Source organism: Vitis riparia, chromosome 11 (assembly GCF_004353265.1).
Source record: "Vitis riparia cultivar Riparia Gloire de Montpellier isolate 1030 chromosome 11, EGFV_Vit.rip_1.0, whole genome shotgun sequence".
NCBI classification, from domain to species: Eukaryota; Viridiplantae; Streptophyta; class Magnoliopsida; order Vitales; family Vitaceae; genus Vitis; species Vitis riparia.
The window spans coordinates 1,653,023-1,679,663 of NC_048441.1; the positions used below are offsets into that span (position 1 = coordinate 1,653,023).

A 26,641-nucleotide genomic window follows, 5' to 3' on the forward strand; every position below is an offset into this window, starting at 1 on the left:
GCCGTTAGTGATAAGCACGCCTGGCATTCATCATTCCCTCCAACACCCCCTTTTCTCCACTTTTTCTCTCTCTTTCTCCCTCTCTTCTCCCTTTTCTCCGTTTCTCCTCCTCTCTCCATTTTGATTTCCTCTTCGTTTCTTGGGTTTATGGGATCTGATTGATCTCTTTTACATCAGGTACTGTACTCTCTGTTCCAGATTTTTTTTCCTGAATTTTTAGCATTTTTTTGGGGTAATTTAATATGGGGAAAATGAATCATTTTCTCCTGAGTGTTTGGAGGCACGAGGAGGTGTGGATTTGTCGAAACGGATTCTTCTGGGAATTTGGGATTTTTTTTTTTTTTTTGGATTTTTTTGGCAATTACGTTTAAGAAATATACATGTTTTTTTTCAGTGTTTGGTGGTTGAGTTAGGTGGATTTGTAGAAACGATTCTTCTTGGAATTCGGGGAATTGTTTTTTGTTTTTTTGAAAATGTTGGTACTTGAATGCGTGATAGATGGATTGTTTTTTGAATGTCTGGTGGTCCTGGGAGGTGTGGTTGCGTGGAAATGAGTTTTTTGGGAATTTGGGAAATCGGGTTTTTTTCTTTGAGGACATTTCTTGGTTAGGGTTTGATCTGATCTGGGGATTGATCTGTTGCAGGTGAATTTTGTTGATCTATTGAAACTAGAGCTTAGCTTGTTTGCGTTCTTTGAACAAAATTTCAGTGCTTTTTGTTGAAATGTTATCAAAATCAAATATGGATGCTTTGACAACTGTGATATCGTAATGTGGAAATGGAATGCTAGATTTTCAATATCAGTTCGAATTATTATTAGTATATTCTTGTTTCCCTTTTGATCAAAATGCCCTGTTTCTGTTCTGTACCTTTTTCTTTTTCTTTTTTTGGTTTCCTTTCCACTGCTCGAGAATCTCCTTGAATTTGGAATCGGGTGATTCAATCGGGTATTCAGATTATTTCCATTTTAACTCTGTTCTATCCTATCCTGAATCTTCATGTTTCTTTGTGGTATACTTCTTATTTATTTTATCTTTTTATAATTGTTTTTCATTTTTTATAAATACCGATCAATGGACCGTATTATACATTTACAATGGATTGAAGCTGGTACAGTTTTTCATTAAGGTGCGCAGATAAGTGGGTAGCTCAAGTACTGTTGGCTGCAAAGGTAGATGAAGAATAGAGTTAATCAACATCTGTTTGTAGGTCAAGTGGTGTTGGCATTTATTCATTTTATTAATTTTCTCAACTGTCTGAAATGCATTATAATTTGAAGTACGATTCTAGATTTCTAGGATTTGAGAGTAGGTTGTCAAATTGGATGGATGTCCTGCTAGCAGTGAAGGTTTTAGTAAATTGTAAAACCAAAGATGTTGGAAGCAGAAGCTAACTGATGCAAAGTGAAAGGCAAAACAAACAGTTTAAAGGTTCTTGGAGTAATTTTACAAATGGAGGTATATGTGTTGGATAAAATTTGATGAAATTACATAATAGTTACTTGTTTGGTATGTGGGAATTGAAAACTATGAGGCTGGCATGCAGGCCTGGGAAATATGGGAAATTTCAATGTGAAAAAGAGTTTTGAGATGGTTGGATGACCTAATGAAAAACCCGAGAAGAAGAAATAGATATCAAACATTAAGAAACCTTATGAACAACCTAATGGAGGGGAATTTTACCTAAATGTCATAAAATCAATTGGAAATCCTTCTCCAGAAAGTTAAAAAAAAATCCATTTCTAATGGGAAATTGTTGAGTGATTACAGGGAGGTAACAATTTATCCATCCATTAGTTGTATAGGTATTGAACATCGTATCCAATTTGGTAGGAAGTTGCGTCAAATTCAAAGTTTCTTGATCAAAATTGAGATCATGCTGGATCTAAATATTGACAACAGGATTCATCAATATGCTACCTGGTTCCTTTCTAATCTGTGTTGAATTTATCATTTTGTGGTTGATGTTCACCTCTGTTTTTTTGTTCATTTTTCTTGTTGACTCACTGAATGTGGTCTTCACCTCCACCTGTTATATGGTTATTTACAAGTCTCTGAGCCAGCATCCTGGCTTTGATGGTCTAGTTGCTAATGTTTGATTACTTCTGCTTGCTATAGTAATCGATTACTATTGTTTCTCCCTTTCCTACTTAATCTCATGGTGGCTATTATTTCAGGTTACTTTTGGCTTCCATCTTCAAGCCAAAATTGCAGAAAACCAACTAGTTAAAGCTGAAACCCAGTATGGCTGTTTCGATGAGAGATTTGGATCCAGCTTTCCAGGGAGCTGGGCAAAAAGCGTATCCTTTATCTTATGAATTCTTCAGCATGATGAGCACAGAAGTCAATGTTACATTAATTAGAATGTTGGAATATTTTGAGTCATTCTGTAGATTACAAATGACAGTTTTGGACATCTATTTATATCATGCATTGAAAAATTTTCAACTTTTCAATAACTTTGTGGTGGGATAAGGGGAGGACAGAGATCATTATTATTGGAATTATAATATTGGCAACTATTACTCGTACTACCAATAATGCTGCTTTTGCTACTCTTTTCATTGTCATTTTGCTTGGTTTTGAATTTGATTGCGTCCTTTTGGGGTTTCCCCATTGTAATCTCCTTGACAACAAATAGTGGAACTGAAATTTGGCGAATTGAGAACTTTCGTCCTATGCCTGTCCCAAAGTCCTCCTATGGAAAATTTTTCACAGGGGACTCCTATGTAATTTTGAAGGTAAGCGATCTGATTCTAGCAGTCATTGTTTTCTTTTATAACTAATTTAATCTTTGTTTCATATCTATGCATATTCTTGGCTCCACAAGAAAGGGGCTTGATAATTCATTGACAGTTGGTCTCATCTTTGTTCCAAGTATTGGAATAGCTATAGGCTTTCTTTGTGTTCCGTGTTATAGGATTTAGACCCTTGGCTAGGACAACCTGGCCCTGTTTCATGATGAGACTTGATATAAGTACTAACCATATCGAATGTGAGTTTGATTACTATCATTTTAAGTTTGTGTCCACTTATTTTAGTTCGATTCTTGTTTTTATATGTTCTTTGATCTTCATGTGCACAATGCTCATTTAAAGGTTTAAAACTATTTTTTATTTATTTTATAAGTGATTCTCTGCATATCATTAGAACACTTCTACATATGGACTTTCCTACCATGACACCCTAATTTTATCATTGCTTTGATTCATAAATTTTTGTTGGCTGGTTAAATTGCCTATATGGTTCACTTCCTTCCGTCAAAACTGTAATGTTGTGTTTTAAGGAATCATGTGTCCTTGCACATAAGCCTGAGTCCTCATTCCATGAAATATGCCCATTATATGAATCTTACACTAGAAAAGCACCTGTTTACCTGAATCTATGGCTTGTAGAAGTCAAAGTAACCCGGGTTTATGGTTCATATTAAAGCAAACAGTTGCATCAAACCAGATCTTTAGTTGTTCTCTTTCCTTTCAAGTGATTAAAATAGTGTTTTTTTTTTAAGAGAAAAAAAAGTCACTATATAAAAAGTGAGGGCCATATCCCTGATTGGGTTGGATCAGTCAAATACTTCCATAGAATACAATAAAAGAAATTGAAGTTCTCTCTGAAGCTGGTGTTTAGAGGCTCCTTTCTTTTGTAATTGCCAATTTGAGTTTTATAAAAATTGATTCATTTAACTTTATATGGTGACAATAATCTCCATATGTGGTAAGTGTATAAGCTAATGTCTATATATTTTGCATACTGATTTGGGAACACTTTCTGGAAACTTCTCTATATAAGTATCTTCTTATTATTGACCACTTCCAGAATGAAGCTATATCATTTCAATGTGCTTAATTCTCTTTAGATGTGTAAACTATTGGCCATAGGAATAGCTGCTTGGTTATCAACAATGAATTTTACATCCTTTATTATTTGTATATTCGAAGGTGTGGGCTAGCAAGGACTATAGATATTTGTACATTCCCACATGGGTTGGAAAACCTCACAGTTGTATAGAATATTGCTTTACTTAGTATTGCGGAGGCCCCTACATACTTTTTGTGTAATTTTTTGGAAGATTCCTCATTCTTCTATTGTACCTTTTATTACTTATATTATATTGTTGTTTCTCATCGAAATTTATAAAAAAAAATTACATCCTTTATCAGCTTGGATGCAAGTTGTGAGCCTCTTTTTTGGTATGTTGTCTATGTGCTAAGTCTGGCTACCACATTATTTTTACTCTCTAGTTGATTAAAATTTTTTCTTATGACTTGCAATTACTTGGATCAAGTTTTAGAAGATACAATAGTATTTACACTGTTAGGTGGTTGGCTGCTGTCACTTTCTGTTTAATTCTTTTTGTATTCTCCATTTGTGCATGGTTAAGACCTTCTCTAATGTGTTTTATTGATCCTTCTCACCTACTTATATTATATGTATATATAGATGCCGTGGAATTCATTTAAGAATAGCTTGAAAGATAATGTAGTTACAGCCTGTAGTTGAGACCTCTCCCTGTTGTAGGGCTTACTGAAAATTAAATGTGGCCTAATAAACAGGAAACAAATAGCTTCTATACCATAAAATTGGAGATAACTATTGACATTTTAATGACCTTGTAACCAGTGTTTCTATTGATTTATTTTCAAAATTATGAAGTTCCTTATGCCTTAGTTGAGAATGAGTTTTCATTGTATTCTTGTTGCTCCAAAGGTTCTCCTCTCAACTATTGATTATCATTTGGACTGACACGTGTATCTCTTGGATAAGCACTCAACATCCTATTAGTCAGCTACTCTACTTAAAAAGACAGGATCAGTCTGGTTCCTTTGTCTGAAAGCATTTTCCTGGCACTTATTTGTGAAATTAGATTCGGATTAGAAAATGCCAATAACATTTCGTGGATAAATTATTTTTGGATGCTTGAACATTATGCCTGCAGTACAAGATAGTAAAATCTTAAAGTTTTGGGGACATTGGTCTAATGTTTCAAATCATGTTCTTTGATTGGTAGCCAACTACAAGAGAAAATGGTAGTTTAATGGGGAAGCTGCTTTAGCAACTGTAATAAGGGCACTTTCTTTATTAATTTAGGGCCAGTCTCTCATTCTGCCGATGATATGAATCCAGTGAGGCATTGATATTTGGTTCCTACTCTCTTATCAGTTTGAATCTGTTTAGAGAATAGACTGTCCTATTTGGTTAGTAGGATCATGTTATTAATTTTGATGTCAATTTTTATTTGGGAAATGATTTCCTTAAAATATTCCCCTTTCTTTTCTACTGTGTGCATTTGTAGCCACACAATTTTATTAATTTTGGTAATAGATATGTATTGGTTACCTTCAATTTTGCAGACAACTGCTTTAAAAAATGGGGCCTTACGGCATGATATCCATTATTGGCTGGGTAAAGATACCACTCAGGCAAGTCTATAATTTTACATTGGTTTGTACCAAAATCTGTTGTGGTGGTACATTTTTTGTGACTTGATGAGCTCAACCCTGTTTCACTAGGATGAGGCTGGTACCGCAGCTGTCAAGACAGTTGAATTGGATGCGGCTCTTGGAGGACGAGCAGTTCAGTATCGTGAAGTACAGGGCCATGAAACGGAGAAGTTCCTTTCTTATTTTAAACCATGTATCATACCTCAACCTGGTGGAGTTGCATCTGGGTTTAAGCATGCTGAGGCTGAAGAGCACAAGACACGTTTGTATGTCTGCAAGGGAAAACATGTAGTTCATGTAAAAGAGGCAAGTCCATTTACTTATCTCCTGATGATGAATCAATGACATTGATCATTCTATCTGTTGCTGTTGTGTTGTTGCTTTTGATATTATTGTCATGAATATTGTTACCTTTGCTAACTTTCTGTTTGTTTTGAGTGCAGGTTTCTTTTGCACGATCATCACTCAATCATGATGATATTTTTATTCTAGATACGAAGTCTAAAATATTTCAATTTAATGGGTCCAACTCATCCATTCAAGAGAGGGCTAAAGCACTAGAAGTTGTTCAATACATTAAAGATACTTATCATGATGGAAAATGTGAAGTTGCTTCCATTGGTAAGTGGGCTAATTAATTGAAAGTTTACAGATATTCATCTATATATTTGAGTAAATTTGTTTGTCCCTCCCATGTAGAGGATGGAAAGCTGATGGCTGATGCTGAAACTGGAGAATTCTGGGGTTTTTTTGGTGGTTTTGCTCCACTTCCAAGGAAAACAGCCAATGAAGATGACAAAGCCGTGGATTCTCTTCCTGCTAAGCTGTTTTGGTAATATGTTGTCTAGGGTTGTGACTTTAAGTTTGCCATGATATTTACTTGGTTCTCTACCATAAATGCATCTCATACATGGAGAAAAAATAAAATTCGGAAATTATAATTTTTTTTCCCAGCCAAAAAATGGAAGTTATGGAAGAAACAAATGAAGTTTTCGTAGGGATTCTGAACTTAGGATCCATGATTTTTCTCATTTCTGAAGGGGTGCATTTTTGTTATTCAAGCATTTTGAAGGGACAGGCAGAACCCGTTGAGGCTGATTCTTTGACAAGAGAGTTGCTAGATACAAATAAGTGTTATATTCTAGATTGTGGGGTGGAAGTTTTTGTGTGGATGGGGAGAAATACCTCTCTTGATGAAAGAAAAAGTGCTAGTTCAGCAGCAGAAGTAAGTCCCAGTTCTTTCTTGTCAAATTTATGTGCTTAATTTTGATGTCAATCTCTATTGCACATGCATCATTGTTGGTCTTACTAAACAGGAATTACTCCGTAGCCTTGATCGGCCAAAATCTCACATAATCCGTGTAATCGAAGGATTTGAAACAGTAATGTTCCGGTCAAAGTTTGATATGTGGCCTGAGACAACTGCTGTAACTGTATCTGAGGATGGTAGAGGCAAGGTGGCTGGTCAGTAAAATTTTTTAGTGCTGTCCATCAGAAACATATTTGTGATATGCTTTACCTATTCTTGAAATTGTTGTAAAATTCCTACTACTTTTCTTCTATTGTAGCACTTCTAAAACGCCAAGGGGTTAATGTTAAGGGTCTTTTGAAAGCTGCTCCTGTAAAAGAAGAACCTCAACCATACATTGATTGTACGGGAAATCTGCAGGTGACTTGTTTGTTTGAAAATGTGTGTATTTTATTATTGAAAAGTGGTGGTGCATTGAAGACAAGATTAACTTCTGAAACATCATATTTCTCTGTTTAATTTAGAATCTCCCCATATAATTTCATTCTTTTGGAATAGGCATCTGAAAACTCCTGTGATCAAATAAGCCTCTTTATTTCTTAATACAATGATTTATCACAACAGTTGTAATTGACATACCCCTTCTTTAAAAATCCACTACCCTCCTGCCATTCTCTCTCTTTCTCCCAGAATCACAGAATAAATAAGCAGATGTGAAAAATGGGCAGGAAGTGTGTTCCAAAAGATTACATGGAAAACATTAAAATGGAAGTGATTTAGAAACAATTGGAGATTGAAAGGAAAATCTGATGGAAAGTTTGGCTGGAAAGTTTGGCAGAATGAATAGGAATCCCTAAGAGAAAATATATCAGAAACCAAAATCAGAACTTTAGTGGAATAACTAATGAATCTGGTCATCATTATATAATGCATGGGAAATTTGTGTCTATGAATTTCATAAATGTTTCCAGTTAAAAATCGTAAGTCCCTCATTGGTTTTTCTGAAACTCCTTCCTAGGAGTTTCCCAAGTACCTCTCATGAACACACGGAAATGTCTCCCATCTAGGACTAGTTTTCCTGGTAGCTATGCCTTCTGACTCTGTCGGGATAAAGTTCTATAATCCTCCTGCAAATTTGTAGATTTCACTTTCTTGGTGTTATCATTGATGGATGTTTCATCCTGGTTGTGCAGGTTTGGCGTGTAAATGGCCAAGAGAAGACACTACTTTCAGCTTCTGACCAGTCAAAATTTTACAGTGGCGATTGCTACATCTTTCAGTATTCATATCCTGGAGAAGATAAAGAGGAACACCTTATTGGCACATGGTTTGGGAAGCAGAGTGTCGAGGTGATAAATACTTCCAGCATTTCATATTACTGCTTTTAATATGTTCTGTATGTTATGCAGCATCTAACAACTTTAAAAAATTTCAAGAATGTATTCTTCATTTTGCCATTATAATCATTTTACATGCTGAATCGTACTTGTCACCCCCCATTGTAAATGGAATGCATGATAGGATTTTAAACATATCATTTAATTTAGGGTTGGATAGATTTTCTGTTATTTACTTTCTATTCAAAAATTTTTCCTATCCTGATAATTAATAGTCTTATGCATGAACTTATGAAAGTATATACAAAACAGAAAATTTTTGGGTACAATCATCATATATTAAGGAAATAAAGCTCTAACTAACAAGTTATTAGAGCTTTAGCAAATAGATGTTATTTTTGTCAAGCGGAAGAGGAATCCATTGACCATCTCCTTCTTCATTGTGAGAAGACAAGGGCAGTGTGGGAGTTGCTTTTCACTCTTTTTGGAGTGTCTTGGGTGTTTCCGTCTTCGGTTAGGGAAACCCTATTGGGTTGGAACGGACTCTTTGTGGGAAAAAGGCGCAAGATAGTTTGGAGAGTGAGTCCCCTTTGCATTTTTTGGACAGTTTGGAAGACAACTAATAGAATTGCCTTTGATGATGAGATGTTGTCCATCCAAAGGCTGAAAACTTCTTTTCTTAACTCACTTTGGTCGGAAACAAAACTGTTTGTAAAAGATGGTCCTTCGACCTTTTTGGAGTTTTTAGATTGGGTGGGTTCCCATTAAGGGAGGGGCTGTTTTTTGTATATCTTTGTGGACAGTTTTTTGTTTCTCTTGTTAGGGGGTGGGTATTTACTTTTCTTTTCCGTACATTTTGAGTCGCTATTTTAGTGCCTCTCCGTAATACAATACTTCTCTTACTTATCAAAAAAATAAACAAGTTACTAGAGCAGAATTATTCCCATTTCTGATTTCCCCTGTACATGTATTTGCCAGTGGCAGGATTGCTCTTCTGGACCACAACTTTTGGTTTTCTTTTCTTTTTATTTATTTATTTTTCAGTGTTTAAATTGATTTCTTGCATCATTAAATTCCCCAAACCTTAGAATATGATCCTAGTTTCTCTATTTCGCATGAATCCGCAGGCATATATATTGGATTTCTGGAAATCTAATTTAACAATACAGGATAATATGACAGGGATACCCCTCAGGACTTGCCCCATCAAGTTGGCCTCTAGATATCAACTGTACCTTGCTTGTAGAATGCATTATGGAAGTGAACACTAATAGATAGACTAAGGTAGTATTTGATAACATTGAAAATTTTGCTTTGAAGTTTAGCCATAAATTATAGTATTGAGAACTTCCAAGCTGCTGTATTATCAGAATTGAAAATTGTAAGGTCAAATTTATCATTTGAATATAAAATTTTGAAGCCCCTACCCCAGGGTGTTCTGCATTCAGTTGTTTTCTCTTGGATCTCTTAGTGAGAATTTTAGGACTTTTTCTTTATGAAATTTTGTCTACATGGTTACTGGATGTGTGTCATCAATGTATTGATGCTTTTGTATTTTCAGTAGTTAATATGGTCAACGACCAAGTTCTTACTGTTCCTCTTGTTAGGGAAAGTTAGAGGGGGGAGGGGGTTGAAAAAAATGACAGTAACCATTTCATGGGTATCAAAATGGAGAATTTAGGGGTAGTTTTCTGACATTGGTAAAATTAATATTTAGAGATTTTCATTTATTCAATTGTTGACCCATTAAGCATATCTTCAAGGATTTTATTGATAAAGAACAGCTAAATGACATAGCATGGACCAATAGGATGGTGTCATTCGTAAAAGGACTGATAAGATGTGTTGTATATACACCTAGTTGACCTTTTGGGGAAGCATGTGATGAGAGCTATTTGTCCCATTAGGTGGTTCCCACTCCATCTCAGTGAAACAATCGTGCTTTGGTGAGTCTTCAACTTTAGGCACTAAAACAAAACCCTTGACCATATAATATACTTGATGGTAGGGTAGGTCGACCCCACAATCATGGTCTGCTAAACCCAGTTAGGCTCCTTGAACCTTGCTCCTAACTCTGGTAGGCTTTAAGCATCTAGGTTCTATGCCACTAGGTATCTTGGGTGAAAATGTTAGAGATCTCTGGATCGGACCCTCCTCTCAGAGGTTTTAATGACAGTTTTTGGAGCTATCCTGTTGATGGAGTGGGAAGAGGCTACTGAAGCAACAAATGAAGGTGGGGCCTTTACTTCATTCATGCTATGTGAATGCTCTCATCCTAAGATGGGTTGAAAATGACAATTGTTCTCTTTGCACTATCAGTATGGTAAGACTAGTGGCAGTCTTGAAAGGGTAGTAGTGGAGTATCGATATTTGTCAACACTAGTAAGATGGGAGTGAGAGAGGCACATGGTATGGGGCTGTGGAAAGGAATAAGGATGGATTGGGAGCTGGTGGGTGATAGGATGGTTTTCATTGTTGGCAACGGGAGGAGGGTGAGATTTTGGAGGGATAGATGGTGCAGGGATTCCCCTTTGTGTGTGTCTTTTCCTTCTTTATTTGCTTTGACTATTGATAAAGAAGCACGGGTGGCAGATATTTGGGACCTCTTGGCTGAGGGGGGTTGGAATCCTTGTTTTTCAAGGGCTTTCAATGACTGGGAGGTAGAGGAGGTGGAAAGTTTTTTGGAGCGGCTGCATGGTAAGAGAGTACTTGAGGATGTGGAGGATATGGTGTCCTGGTTTGAAACAAAGAGTGGAAAATTCTCGTTCAAGTCTCTCTACTTTGCTCTTGAAGCGGGCTGCTCGTCTCTATTTCCTTCTAGCTATATTTGGAATGTGAATGTGCAGCCCAAGATTAGTTTCTTTGCATGGGAGGCTACGTGGGGCAAAACCTTAACCTTGGATATGGTCCAGAAAAGGGGATGGGCATTGGAAAATAGATGCTTTATGTGTCTTGAGAAAGAGGAGACCATAGACCATCTTCTCCTACATTGTTCAAAAACAAGGGTTTTATGGGATTTAATATTTACTTTATTTGGGGTGTTCTGGGTGTTGCCTTCTTCAGTTAGAGAGACTCTTCTAAGCTGGCAAGGTTCTTTTGTGGGCAAAAAACGCAAGAAGGTGTGGAGAGTTGCTCCTTTTTACATTTTTTGGACGGTTTGGAAGGCGAGAAATAGATTTGCGTTCAAGGATGACATGTTGTCAATACAGAGATTGAAATACTCTTTTATTCTTTCTTTTTGGTCTGAGACTAAGTTGTTCATAGTTGATTGCCCTCTAACTATAGCTAATTTTATTGATTGATTGGGCTCTAAGTAGGGTTGTTTTTTGGGTCATCTATGTTGTTCTTTAGGCCTTTTTGGAGGTGGGTGTATAGGTATTGTATACTTTGAGTTGACTCTTTGGCATCTCTTTTATATATGAAATCTTTTTTACCTATCAAAAAAAGAAAAAAAAGAAAAAAAAGAAAAAAAAAAAAGATATTTGTCAACACTAGTATCTTGAAAGGGTAGTAGTGGAGTAACGATACTTGTCAACACTAGTATTGCTTGTAGGAACATGACACTATTATAGGAGTGGGTGCTAGTAGTGAAATGATCATATCTTCTACATGCCAGTGATCTTGTGTGTTAAGATGGTCATGTAGCATGTAATCGTAAATCCATGTATCTGTGAAATTGGGTACTGAGTCTATCTACAGAAGGTTTCGGCAGGAGGGTGAGGAATAGAGTTCTTTTTAGGGTGGGAGATCTTTGCTAGGATTGGATGTTATAATTGGAGCAATCTGCAAAGGTTTTTCTATGATAGGATTGATTCCTTGGAAGAGTTGTGGGATAAAGTCTATTTCCTTTTTTTTTTCTTTAAAAAAAAAAATATCAGAAAGGTGCAAGTATCTGGTCGAGCCTGCAAAAAAAAAGTCTATGGTGGCAAAAGTTATTAAGCAGCTCATAAGCAAAAGGGAAGTGAAGAGACAAATGGTCAACATTTTCTCTCTATGTTGTTCACATGGCAAATATATTAGGATGAATGGCTTTAGAAGGCATTCGGATTTTGAAGCAGATCATTGGTATTGGCCTTTTTGTGTCCACTGTCTATGCTGAAGCCTTGACCTCTGGAGTGGCTTCGGCTTACTTGTAAGTTTTAGCGGGATGAAAATTGGTTGTGTTGTCACCTTAAGATAGGAACTGAAAGAGTGAGTGAGAAGAGAAGGCTCTTCTATCCAAATTCTGACAATGCCCGTGAGGAGTGGGAGTCAAATAGAACATTTCCAGAGGATGGAGGAGAGAGGATAACCAATCAATATTCGCATTGTTAAGATTTTTTTTTTCAAAAAAACCCCCTTTAGATATCACTGTAAGATTTTGTACCAACGTCTAAGGATCTCCTAAGATTTTGTTGAGTCTCTGATCTTTGAATCAGAAAGCCATCTGCTTAAGCGGCTAAAGGAGAAAGGAAAATGTTTGCTCTTTGTCCTGCTTCCTATTCTCTCTGGAAGTTGAATTTTGATTATTGTGCTTTAGGGTCCTCTGAGGGAAGATGTTGCCAGGTTTTCCAAACCTGAAGGTACTGGGATGGCTGTTGATGCTGAATTTTTAGCTCTGTGGAAGGTTTAAACATCACTGGTTTGTGTGCAATGAAGGTCAGATTGTTCAGTTAATATTACCACAAGTCCTGCTGTGATCCTTGGCCGATTGTTCATTTGGTGAGGAGGATTTATGCTCTTATTAGAAACCTTGTCACTTCATTTACTTTCAGACCTGCCTGACCAGGTGTTTAGCTATTTGATTAAGAGAGGTGCTAGATCTTTAGGGTTTTTATTGGAAAGGCCTACCTTAACTGTTTTGAGGCGTAGAGTGGCTGTTTTTATTGTTATTCTCTTTTTTCCATTTTCATTTGTGCTTTTGTGAGACATTATCATCTTTTTTTTAATTTATTTATCAGAGATATTATCATCTTCTTTGTATAGCTCTTTTATTTAATAAATTCTTAGTTCTTATTGAACAATGTAAATTGAAATTGAACTTATACTTTTTGTAGTTTAACTCACTATTTGTGATAAAAGATGGTTAAGATGTTGGTCCATGATCATATAGCCTTGTCTCTTTATATTCTTGTGGCGTTTAAGGTCATTTGGTCATATGTTCTACCCATTGCTCTTTTTTTTTTTTTGATAAGTAAAGGATATGCAATAAAAAGGCAAAACGCCACAAAGTATACAGGGAGTATACAAGGCAGCTAAGGCCTCAAAAGACAAAGACAAAAAGAATCACCTCCCTTTAAGTGGATGCTATCCACTCTAGGAAGCCTATAAGGGAGAACGCCTCCTCACCTACATACAATTTGGCCCAACTCCACAAATTACAGACAAAAAAATTCTTTAACTTCTGAACGTTCAACACACCCCCCGTAAAAGCTAATCTATTCCTCTCCTTCCACACCGTCCAAAAAATACACAACAGAATGGCGTCCCAGATCTTTTTCCTTTTCTTTCCCACAAACGAGCCCCTTCAGCTAGCTAAAACCTCCTTTACAGTTTCTGGAAAAACCCATTTCACATCAACTAAACCAAAAACAATATCCCATAAAGCTCTAACCACTGTACAATGAATAAAGATATGATTTACACTTTCTTCCTCACATCCACACAAAAAGCAACAATTTGGAAGTTGTAGTCCTCTTCTTTGAAGTCTATCCAAAGTAAGCACCTTCCACCACGTCGCCTCCCACGCGAAAAAAGCAACTTTAGTTGGCACCCTTGCCACCCAAATGCTTCTTGAGGGAAAGCCTGTGTCATCAGACTTCGCCAACAAACTATAAGCTTCCTTGACCCTGAACTGACCACTTCTTCCTTGCCTCCACAGGACTGAGTCTTCCTCCAAAGAGGGTTTGTGACCCCTCAGTATATGGAGAAAATCCCCAACCAAATCCAACTCCCAATCATTGAAGTCCCTCAAAAAATTTAGATTCCAATTTCCTTGACCCGAATTTTGATCCCACATTTCCTCAACCGTTGAGTTCCTTTGAACAGCCATACCAAAGAAGTGAGGAAAACAGTGGGACAACGCTGACTCTGAACACCACACATCTGTCCAAAATCTGATCGTGTTGCCCTTCCCTACTCGGAATATCATGTTATCCCAACACCACTCTGATTCTTTCCAAATCTCCTTCCAAACCCCCACTCCAACCGCCCCATTAGCCTTCTTTGGCCTCCAACCAAGACCCTCCTGCCCATACTTCACCTTGATCACTTGTTTCTAAAGATTATCTTTGTCACAGGCATACCTCCATATCCACTTGCCAAGTAAAGCTTTGTTCAACATAGCTAGCTTCCTAAAGCCTAGCCCACCTTTATCCTTGTCTGTACATACCACCTCCCATTTAACCAGATGAATTTTCCCCTCCATATTTCCCCCTCCCCACAAAAAGTCCCTTTGCACTTTCTCAAGCCTTCTAACAACGACCTTGGGCATTCTGAAAATAAACATTTGGTAGATTGGCATGCTAGCCAAAGTACTTTTTATTAAAGTGACTCTTCCCCCATTGCTCTTTTAACTTTAGCTAGGCCTTCCTCTCGCATCTTTGGCTAGGCTCGCTGTTCTTTGACATGTTGTCACCGGTTTGGCATTTTGTAACCATGTGGTCTTGGCTCACACATTCCTTTGCTGCTAGGCAAAGTAACCTAAAACTCCTCCTACGAATGTGTGAATTGAACATACATACATGCATGAATTTATTTCAGGACTCTTGGTAATTAAAATAACATGTAAAATTGACAGAAACACACCTGACAATTAAATCACTCCCTAGTCACTATTTTTGTTGAAGAGGCTTCTCTTGAAAGCGGAAAGCTGATTGGGTTACACGAAAAACCAACTTCAAGCATATTTCCTTCTTTTCTTCTAAAAAATATGACTCTGTGTGTTTTACTACAATCTAATTCTGATTAATTGAGTTTACATCTAAACAGAGCATTGTGTTTCTGCTGTACTGTAGAAACAAGTTGCATTGCATTTTCATCTTTTCCTGTTGGATTGCTAGCTTACTGCAAAACCTTTTTTTGCTTTCTATCTTAGGAGCCCTTCTGCTTTGGATCAACCCATCCATTTTTATTGTTTAAATTATTGTTACAGTTAACCTATTAAGACTTAAGTTTGCCACAAGTAATTTTTTTTTTTTAAATTAATTCTAAATTTGCATCACAAACATTAACCAAATTAGTGCTTCCTGGACCCTCGACATCCACTTGTTACTTTTTATTTTTGGTGTTAAAACCAGTCACTAGTTGTGGTTTCAGCATTATATATATATGTATGTATGGACGTTGATGTGGTATGGAAGCACTAGTGTGGTGAATATTTTCAAAAGGGATCAAGATTTAGCATTTTTTTTCCAGAAAAGATTACTTTTATTGTAAACTCTTAAGACTCTCACTCTCTCTCTCTCTCTCACACACACAGCCCTGTTCATACCATATAAACATATCCACATGGCATCTATAGATTATTTACTTATCATGCATTTATCATTAAGCGTAGGAAGAAAGAACTTCAGCTATCTCACTGGCAACCAAGATGGTGGAGTCATTGAAGTTTCTTCCTGCTCAGGTAGTTTACCTTTCCCTTGGGTTAAGTTGGTGTTGTTGTATTGATGGATTTACTGTCTTAACCTTTGTTTGATCGATCCTTTTTTTTTTTTTGCTATGGGTTTATAGGCTCGCATCTATGAAGGAAACGAACCGATCCAGTTCTTTTCAATATTTCAGAGCTTTATTGTTTTTAAGGTCTGTGACAATTTCGGATCCTATAGAAGGATATTCTTAAGGTTAATGCTTATTATTTAATATTCATACAGTAGCTTTAGTTTATTAAGTCATATCAGTATCTATTTATCTTGAATTTATCAGGGTGGTGTAAGTGATGGTTACAAGAAATATATTGCTGAGAAGGAAGTTCCAGATGACACATATACAGAAGACAGAGTTGCATTATTTCGAGTTCAGGGTTCTGGGCCTGATAACATGCAAGCAATTCAAGTTGAACCAGTATGTCCTGCTTTCATCTCCCTTTTGTTTTTACTATATATTCTTCTAAACTTGTTTACCATGGCTAGACAATGCTCTGACTTTGCACTGTTAGTCATTAAACTAATTGTCCTAATTTTAAGGATGCAATTTTTCTTATTCTTGATGCTAGAAAATTGATTTCTGATGCCAGTTTCCTTGGCATTTTCTGCTTTATGTGGGCTTCCTGAGTTAGAGAGCCCTGTGTGCAAATTTGCACACATTTTCATATTTCGTCAACAGATTGAAGTAGATCACCCCTTCATTCTGCTTTGATCTCCTTCTGTGTCTATCATCTCTTTTTCTCGTGTACTTTGGTGTATTTTTTCCTATTATTAATTTATGCATACCTATCTTTACCTATCAAAAAAAAAAAAAAAGGGCTCTTTCTCTGCAAATACATCCTAGCCTTTTCTTGCCCGTCAAGGTATCTAGTTGGTTAGGGTGAATACTGGGATGTGTGGTAGAGGTGTATGGTCCCGGGTTCGATTCCTATCACTAGTGGTTACCTGGTGTTGGTTGTGGCAAGTGCTGTCAGTGCCCTGAGGTTTGAGTTCCCATGGAGAGTCTGAAAGGCTTGGCCATGAAGGATTCCTCGGTTATCAAAAAAAGAAAAGAAAAAACTCCTAGTCTCTTCTTTCTATCAAGGTGGTTATGGTGTACAAATTTGGACATTGTTTATAGATTTTTCTTTGTGAACTGCAACTCTAGGCATCAGTCAACACTCTTAATTTGATTGCTACAATATTTGCACATTGTGCTACCTATCAAAAAAACAAAAAAATTTCCACATCGTGCCTTGTTCTTGGTATTGCCACTCCATTGGTCTGGATAGCTCATCTTTTCTCCCTACCAAGATCATTCTTACAAGCAGTACTGCTAATAACAAAGTAGTTATTTTGTACTAGTTTTATTTATTCAAATCCACAAGAAAAATAATTTTGTGCTCTGTTTTGATCCTAGATACTGTGGGGTGACAGATAAGGAGATGAGGAGAACAAAAACAAGTTTGAACTCAATAATTAATTTTCAACTCTCTCCAAATTTATTTACTTAGTTGAATAGAGGGCAAGAAGTTTGAAATTTTATGAATTTTCAAATAGTTTTTTATTATCTTTCATTTTCCTTGAGGTTATGCTTGCTTCTTGGAAAGTATTAAGGAAAGAAAAAAATGTGAATGAAAATGATTTTCTCATGTTTGGTTGTACTATGAAAAATATCAAAGAAAATAAAATAGAATTAAAATTAGTTAGAAATTTATGTATTTTTAAATTATCGAATTGAGTTAAAATGAGTTAAATGTGTTTTAAGTAGTATATAAGAATAATTATTAACTTTAAATCTATTTTATATTTTCCTTCGCTTTTTCTTTCCTTTTACTTTTCCTCTCTATTTTCTTTGTCTCATGTTTTCCTTTACATTTTCTAGGAACCAAATATAACCTAAGATTTTCTTCACAACCAAACAAGAGAAATTGAGATTCTTTTTTATTTTCTTTTTTCTTGCACTTTCCAAGATTCAAATGGAGATTTAAAGTTCCCATGATTTCCCAATTTTCCTACCATCCAGACTAAGAGAGTACCTTCTTAGTTGACTCATTCCTGAATAACATAGTTTCTTATATAAATTGTTAAGATGCAAGTGTCTGAATGTATAGCTTGATTATTGAATAAATAATATATCATTGTGATTAAGTTAGGATTTTGGTGCTTCTTGCATTTTCCGACATGATCCATCCCTGGATTTGTGGATCTGACAATTTTTTTATTTTTTTATTTTTTTTTCATTTACATGTTTCGTTTTTGAATAATTGTTCTGTTTTTGCATGGAACTTATTTTATTCCCTTCAATCAGGTTGCATCATCTTTGAATTCCTCGTACTGTTACATATTAAACAGTGGCTCCTCTGTTTTTAATTGGTCTGGAAACCTTACGACCCCAGAAGATCAGGAGCTTGTTGAGAGGCAACTGGATGTGATAAAGGTGTAATATTTGCTCTAGAGTTTATTTTTTTACTGAAAGAGTTCGTTCAGCATATGTAGATTTTCTTGTAAGTTGTTTGATAAAATATTTATATTGGATGAAACAGCAAGAGAGACTAATTCCACACATTATTGTGACTATATGCATTTATTTTGAACACTGACCCACTGGCTTATATGTCATTTTGAAAATCAAAGGTTCTGATCAATGCATCTTAAGTTCTCAATCAACACTCCCAGTGTTTTTTCAAGGAGGGTCCTTAGTTTGATATATGTCAGTGCATCTGTTCCATTTATAAGGCGAATGTTTGAAGAATTTCTGCTGTATGTTACATGTTCAGGTTATTATTTACTTGTATTGTACTTGTGAATTCTCTGCAGCCAAATGTACAATCCAAACCACAAAAAGAAGGCTCAGAATCTGAACAATTTTGGGAATTTTTGGGAGGCAAATCTGAATACCCCAGTCAGAAGATTGCACGAGATGCTGAAAATGATCCTCACCTATTCTCATGCACTTTCTCAAAAGGTATAAATAATTTTTTCTGTTGTATAATATTTTCTTTCATTTATTTCCAATTCTTTGTCCATTTAATTAATCTATAATATTTGATCCGTTTTTTTTCTCCCATTGTGTATGCTGCTGCAATGCACTCTGATCTGCAGGAAATTTGAAGGTCTGTATTTTCCTTGAGTTCATTTTTTCTAACCCCCATAGACTTGTGATTATTATTTTTAATCACTTTTAGTTATGCTTGGTTTCAAATGCAATCAATTTGAAAATGCTCGTCATATCCTCATATTTCATGTATTTCATAGTTTTGCATTAGCATACAATATATCCAACTAGATGCTCAGAATTGTATTGAATTTTTTCATGTCATAAGTACATATTGCCAAAACACAATGTGAGGATAATTTTATCCTCAACCTTACAAATCATCTTAGGGTGTAAAATATGAAATGCGAAGTGTTATAGCCTCCTGCCATGGCTTTTAATTGAAGTTTTTATTGCAGGTGACGGAGATATTCAATTTCACTCAGGATGATTTGATGACTGAAGATATATTCATCCTGGATTGTCACTCGGAGATCTTTGTCTGGGTTGGGCAACAAGTTGATTCCAAGAATAGAATGCATGCTTTAACCATCGGAGAGGTATGATTGGTTAGGTTTTACCTAGGAGCAAGATTTATACTTTGATTTTGGAGGTTTTAATCTACTAGTCTTCAAAGTATTTCCGCTTTGATATTTTTTGGCCGATCAGTAACTTGTACATTTCCTTCATATCAAAAGCAAATTTTATTTAATCAGGAAAGAGAAAAGAAAGGACAAAAGGTCCTTCAAAGCGAGAAAGGAGCTAGGATAATGAAGCTGGAAAGAAGATAAAACATACATAAACCAAAATACTAAGGGGTAAGCAATCTCCTATGAAAGGGTCAAAGTTTTGCACCCTTCTTTTGGCCAAAATCAGCTTCCTTGTTGGAATACCTAGATAAACATTGATTGCCCAAAGGCTCCTACACATTTAAAAAATAACCCCATAAGATGAAAATGTTGCCAAGGTTCCTATTCCCTGATGCAACACATGAAATGATCAGTAAAGTCTCTATCCCTTGATAAGTGCACATATCTTTACCTTTAGCTGAGGCTTTTCTTTAGCCTTTTAACAGCACACAGATTTCTGCCTTAATTGTCCAGGTGATACTGCTTGGTTTAGGTACATGATATTTGGTAATCTTTCCCATCTATTTGCCCTGTTTTGCCCAAAGAGAAGCCATCCAAATTGAGCTTTAATCTTCCTAATAGAGATGGTAGCCCCCTGTATGCTCTGTGGCTTTTTGCCTCTTTTCTATGAATTCTGTGCTTACTTATCAAAAAAAAAAAAATAGAGATGGTAGCCATCTCAAGTCTAGCCTCATGTTTGTGTCCTAACTAGCCACAGTAACATCAAGAAGCTCCCACCTGTTCTTTAGTCACAAATGCTCAAGTTGAGGCCCAAGACACCAATCTAGCACACTACTTGGTATTAAGTGCTTACTTTTCATTATAAATTCTAGCATTATACTTGTCCTAGATCAACCCAAAGTTATCTAAAATGACATATTTTTTGTACTCGAAGCTCAAATTTCTGGAAAAACCAAATTTCCATGTTAAGGAATCATTGTGGGGACCAATAGTTTAGCAGTTGGAAGTTTTCCTTTAGGAAAGTTTGTAGAACTAAGAGAAGTGTGCTTTTCATCACAAAAGATCAAAATAGACATTTTTTTTAGGGAATCTTCATAACCATTTAATGTTCAAGGCAGTCTTCGGATGACAGAGACTTTCATACTTAACCAAAATGGTTTTTCCAGGATCACTAGAACCCATCCAGAGTCCCTTGGGTAATTTATGCAACTTGGATACCAAAGAATCTAAGTCTTCTCAAGTACTATCTAACCTTGGTGGAATACAGCTGTCTTGCTCAGACGATGCTTTGTAGCATGTTTTAAACATTAAATTTCTTGTGCCTGGTATTGTTCTTCGCCATGTTCTGAACTTGCCCTCCTTTTCTACAGAAATTTCTTGAACGTGATTTTCTCCTAGAAAAATTATCTCATACTGCTCCAATTTATATTATCATGGAAGGGAGTGAGCCACCTTTCTTCACACGTTTCTTCACATGGGACTCTGGAAAATCTGCAGTAAGTGTGACTTCATATTAATTTGAACTTCAGAAATTATTTCCAGCAGTCAAGAATTTTTTTTATGTTCTTAATATTTCTGTTTTGATACAGATGCAGGGAAACTCATTTCAAAGGAAACTTGCAATAGTGAAAAATGGGATTTCCCCTACTCCGGAAGTAAGTTTTTTCCCCTCTCCCTGCTAATTTTGGTTTAAGATTTTTTTTCTTCATCTTGATATTTTCAACATTGTGCATTATAATGTGCACCTTGTGTTGTCTGGTACTATTAATTGATTGCATCTATGCATATTTCTTCCCATCGTTTTTTGTCTGTTTAGGATAGAATGTTGTGACACTTAGGCATTATCACTTGGTAGCATGTTTAGTTCAGCATGTCGAATTGACCTACTTAACATAAGTGTTCACTCTCTAGAATTATTGACAAATTATATTTAGGTGTTCTAGATGTATTTGAATGCAGACAGACTAATATAGTTTTTAAGGATCCTTTTATCATGTGTTCCCCCTGAACAACTTGCTTAAATTCTTGTCAAATTGGAAATGCCAACCAGTTAAAGTGATTAGCCATGCCATATATACAGGCCATGAACCTTACTACTAGGTTGCATATCTTCAATTTCCAGAAATAAGGTCAGCAGTGTGGATGATGTTTACCTATACTGCTTGGATAATTTCGATGTAAATGTGTATTGTATGGTTTCAGTCATCCTGGCTGCAATGTGACTTATGCTTTTCCTTTTCTTGTGCTCTTAGCTTGGAAGTGTTGCACAGTAGATTATCCTATGCAAGTTGTATCACTATTTCATCATTTAATATATTTGTAGCATGGAGTATACTTCATTTCTTATATTTCCTCCTAAGAGTTCTACGATTTTCCTACCATCCAACTTATGCTTCACCCTGATGATTTTCACCATTCATAAAATTAATTTCATAGAGTGTATAATCACTTTTACAGGGTTAAACATTAAAAATACCTTTTCTTGTATGGGATTGAATTTAGTTTTTTTCCCCAGTGGTCAAGTGTAGGGTAGAAGATTCCTTGTAAGCTTTAACAATTTCTGCATTTTATATATATGTAGGATGGAGAAACCTTCATTTCTTATATTCCCTAGAGTGAGTTCTATGATGTTCCTACCATGCAGCTTGTGCTTTCTCATTCCTCCCACCCCTAAACACACACCACAACCACAACTCCCATGCATGTGAGGGCTACACCACTTAAGCTTTTCTTTCTTTCTTTCTTTATTTATTTATTTTTACACCTTTTAGCTCTCAACTGAAAGCCTAGTGGGAGTTCAAAGAGGCTCACACCTCACAAGTTGAGGTTACTCCTTTTTATACGTAGCACAGGCAGCTTATGCGTGAGGAACCACTATCATAAGTATTATTTCTGTGTTGGTCTGTATACTTCTAAATGAAAGTTGATTTGAAAAACCAACCAATTAAGAAATGAAATAGTTGTCTAAGGGAGAGGAAGAAGAGAAAAGGATTGACAATTAATTTATTTGTTGTTTTTCTTCCTTTTTCATTATTGTTTATTTATATATCTTTTGAATGTAAAAAATAAAAAATCAGAAGACTTATCTTTTATGCCCTGAGGACTATGCCTCAACTTGCCAGAGGTAAAATGGCTCACCTTTATGCTTTGCTTCAGAAGAAATTGCTCATGAGGTAGGGTAATTATTGACCACGGGGTTTTGAAAAGTTTTATCTTTCATTATAAGCATAAGTGTGTTTCCCCAAAAAAAAGAATAAAAAAAAAAAAAAAAGCATAACTGTGTCAATAGTTGGAATTTTGGTTCGGTAATGGTATGGGGCATGTGTGGATGGAAGATGTCTTTTACGGCTCACTAGATTTCAGTTTTCAGTTTGCTTGGTGATCATTAGATTATTCACCATTCAATTTTCTTAGACATTAATGTTGAAGTAGTTCCCTCAAAAAGCAGGCACCATCTTCTTTTGTCTAGAGCTTAAAAAGATTTTTCAAGTGCTTTAGACATTCCATATTCTTATAAATCAGGATTGCTATATTTTCGTGTTTGAAAAAGGTTACCGTATCTATTTTGTAGGGAGATTAAAGTTGGTGATTGCAAGAATTGCAAAGAAAAGAAAATAATATAAATTCCCCAAATATGCAACTAGAAACTATTCTAAGGACCATTAGAAGGTATTTTTCTTGATGGAATATCCAAATGTATCCTAAGTTATTAGGCTTTATCCAAAGTCCAATCTATGTTGTAAAAATATTATATAAAAAGCAACAGTCGTTTGAGCCCAAGAATAATTTTTTGTGTCTATGCTGCCTTTTTTTAATATCAAAGAACTTTCAAATTTTGCCTTTTCTGGATCCAAAATTCTTAATTTTTTGTCTGTTGCAAAATGCTATTTAATTAATATGGATCCCATAGGTTGGTGGGAGAAAATACCTCTTGAACCTAGGCTTGTGGGCCCAGACCGACCAATTAAGGAGTCCTTTTGGTCTGGATAAAGGTCATCCTCACTTGTTTTTTAAGGTTATGTTGTCACTTTATTTTCTGTTCTATGAGTATGATGAGTAATTGTTAATTGTCTTTATACTAAGAGTAAGAAAAAAAAAATTCAAGTACCATATTAGTATTGTTCGCCCTACTGTGGCATGTTGCTATTCACATTCTTCCAGTGTACTTCTCATGCTATTATAACGGTGAATTTCTGTTCTTTTTGGTCAGGTTTTGACTGATGGTTAGGTTTCATTTGGTTCAAGAGCAATGATTAGGATCTTTAGTCTTTAATAAAGGGTTTATAAGCATCTTTTTTTAGTTGGTGAATGATCCATTGAGAATACAGCTTCAAGCTTTTGCTTTGGTTATAGGTACAGTTAACCAGAATATGTAATCAGGTTGCCATCTTGTCTCTGTACCAAATTAGTATACATTTATCACTGAAAATTACATCTTAAATGATTTACTAAAGTAAAAATAGATATAAATATTTATAAAAAATAAAGTATTTGGAATAATCATATTAATAAAATGCAGATCAGGTCTTCACAAGGGCTTATATATAACTAAAAACGGGGGGGGGGGGTGGTGGCACAGATGCGAGTTATGATTAAATGCATGACAAAACATGTAATTTTAGGCCACATTTACATTGATTCAAATTGATTTAACTGAATCTCTGAAAATCATTTAGATCAAATTATCAGGTTAAAAACTTTCAGCTTAAAGTGTTGGATTTAGAAGCTTAAACCCAAGCTTCAATTGATCGTTATGCATTGTATGCTACTACAAAATTGAGAGAGGATCAAACGTTCTGTGGAGTTAGAAGAAATAAAAATAAGTGAAAAGGGGAGATTCAGAGGAGTTAACTGAATATGTTTTCAATGAGGAAAGTGGAGAATATAGCTGGGTTTATAGCTGAAGTCAAAAGGGTGCATTCTGAAGAGCAAACAGGATACTTTTTCATTGAGAAAGAGGAAGATACAAATTTTGGTTCTGATAAAAATAAAAAATAAAAAAATAAAAAACCTTTGGTCTATAGAGCTTATAATTTTCTTTCTTATGGAAAAATAATGTTTTCTCTATATATTTTGCAGACAACTATGTCAACCAAACATTTAGGTTTATTATTAGTTTCATGTTAAACCTCGATATGATGGATCATTGTTGAGGAGTGCAACACTATAATTAATACACTGCTCATTTCATGTATTTCCTTGGTTAGTACGAGTTCTCTGATTGAATGTCTGACCCATGATTAGAAACCCAAGAGAAGAACACCAGTATCATATGGAGGGAGATCTAGTAGTTTGCCAGAAAAATCACAACGGTCAAGAAGCATGTCTTTCAGCCCTGACCGAGTTCGGGTGAGGGGCAGGTCTCCAGCCTTCAATGCTCTAGCAGCTAACTTTGAGAACCCAAATTCCAGGAACCTTTCGACTCCACCTCCAATGGTTAGAAAGCTCTATCCCAAATCTGTGACCCCAGATTCATCTAATCTGGATTCCAGATCTGCAGCAATAGCAGCACTTTCTGCTAGTTTTGAACAACCGGCACGGGAGCCTATTGTACCCAAAACTCCTAAAGGTATGCTTTTATTGAGTTCCTTGAAGGTCATTATGTATCTATCTTCCTAACCAAAATCTGAGTTTTTACTTTGTCATCATGAAGTGACTGAAGAGGCACCAAAACCAAAACCAAAACCAGAAACAAACTCGAAAGAGAAAGCTATGAGCAGCAGGATAGAAGCCCTCACAATAGAGGAAGATGTAAAAGAGGGTGAAGCTGAAGATGAAGAGGGTCTTCCAATATACCCATATGAGCGTCTTAAAACAACATCCATAGAACCTGTTGCCGAAATTGATGTGACCAAGCGAGAGGTAAACATCTAAAACACATTCTCTCCATCTCAATTATTATGTGCTATCACTGAGATTTTTTTTCAATTGTATGCTGCAGACTTACCTGTCTTCAGAGGAGTTCCGACAGAAATTTGGAATGACAAAAGATGCCTTCTATAAGCTGCCCAAATGGAAACAAAACAAGCTGAAAATGGCCCTTCAGTTGTTCTGACTCTCTTTTTCAGATACTCCTTTTTCATCCGCCTTGCAGCATAGGCTGCAGGTGGAACAAAAGCATGCTTGCAAATTTGTATGATCTTCGTCTCACCATAACATATCCTGCCATCAATGTCTTCATTACCAACTCACTCTAATCATTTTCTTGATTTGTCTCTGCAGTGGGGGGGGACTCAAGTTATCAGGGTGTGTTAGGGACAGCATCAGTGCTTTTTTAGCTGCTTCTGCTCCCAAGAAGCTTGTTTTCATGGTTGATGGAGAAACCCAGAGAATTTTTATTTTTATTTTTTTGGTTTCCTTTTCCCATCTGCTGGTTTGGATGTCTAGTTTTGCTTCTTTTTAGCTGCTTGTTATTCTTTTTGGTCACAGGTTTGTTGTGAGCTTGCATTTTTGTTCATTTTTTCCCTTCTAAATCTTCATTTTGATTCAACAATTGATTTCGACAGAGCTATTAGAGGGCTTGCAAAAATTCTTAGGTTGTATTATTGTATGATCCAGGATGCCAAAATGTGTGTACAGCAGAGTGTATAAACCGGTTCACTCCTTATTTGTTTTGACAATAAAGTGTGATTTTTTTTAACTTAACTTTTCAGTTTCCCCCTCCTTCCAACCCTTCCCTTTCCAGCCTCCCTCTGCCTGAAATCTGTGAATTCTGCTATATCTTGAACAGGTAATCTTCCATGTGGATGCCAGTCATGGATTTATAGTCAAATTTCAATCTCTTGTCTTGATTATTTTAAGTTACATCACATTATTATGATGGATTCTTCCTCTGTTTGTAATTTTAAGCATCATTCATGTTATGGTAACGTAGATAAAACTCAAGGTTTTGGGGGATTTTGGTTGTGTTATTACCACCTATCTACTCTTCCTCGAGTGAATTCTTCGTCTCTATTTGCTTCCTTCTTGGATCAAACTTAGTCAGCTACTCAATAGTTGAGAGTTATTTCCTCCAACGCCATGTTTGGTGATCTAGAAAATAAGAGAGAATTTTGAGGATTGGAGGGTATCCAAAAGTCAACAAGAAATCCTTTTGTAGGCATCTATACGTAAGGGACAAATCAAAATTCTGATAAGTTGAGTTATGGGGTTTGTTGGGTATTTGTTTTCAACAACAGTTTTATGTTTCTCTAAAACAAATGTTTGGTAATGTTAGGGCATAACATCCTTTAGATGTTTTTACTTGTTTTGTGGGGGTTGTTTTAAAAAATAATTATATGAATATGTAGAATAATTTAAAATAAAGCATTTGATATAAAAATTATTTTTAAAGTATATTTAAAAATATTAAAAATATGTTGAAAACGAATTTTTGTTACACAAA

General features: G+C 35.8%; 1 protein-coding gene across 3 annotated transcripts; it reads left to right on the forward strand.

The window, feature by feature from the left end:
- LOC117924685 (villin-4) lies at window positions 1-25,902 on the forward strand. Of its 3 annotated transcripts, none has more exons than XR_004652853.1 (24): window positions 1-177; window positions 2,177-2,299; window positions 2,641-2,740; window positions 5,351-5,419; window positions 5,510-5,746; window positions 5,884-6,061; window positions 6,140-6,272; window positions 6,503-6,665; window positions 6,757-6,904; window positions 7,009-7,109; window positions 7,883-8,038; window positions 15,564-15,632; window positions 15,740-15,808; window positions 15,932-16,069; window positions 17,942-18,070; window positions 18,451-18,598; window positions 18,736-18,746; window positions 19,087-19,227; window positions 20,628-20,753; window positions 20,847-20,912; window positions 24,502-24,826; window positions 24,911-25,119; window positions 25,199-25,390; window positions 25,480-25,902. XR_004652853.1 is itself a non-coding variant. In XM_034843389.1 (23 exons), the coding sequence occupies exons 2-23, from the start codon at window positions 2,244-2,246 to the stop codon at window positions 25,310-25,312; spliced, it is 2,886 nt and encodes a 961-aa protein (XP_034699280.1). In that variant the 5' UTR covers window positions 1-177; window positions 2,177-2,243; the 3' UTR covers window positions 25,313-25,419. The 3 variants fall into 3 exon arrangements, 1 of the variants encoding a protein (XP_034699280.1); XR_004652854.1 differs by lacking the exon at window positions 1-177 and adding an exon at window positions 1,085-1,171; XM_034843389.1 differs by lacking the exon at window positions 25,480-25,902 and having other exon boundaries at window positions 25,199-25,419.
- The last annotated feature ends 739 nt before the right edge of the window (window positions 25,903-26,641 follow it).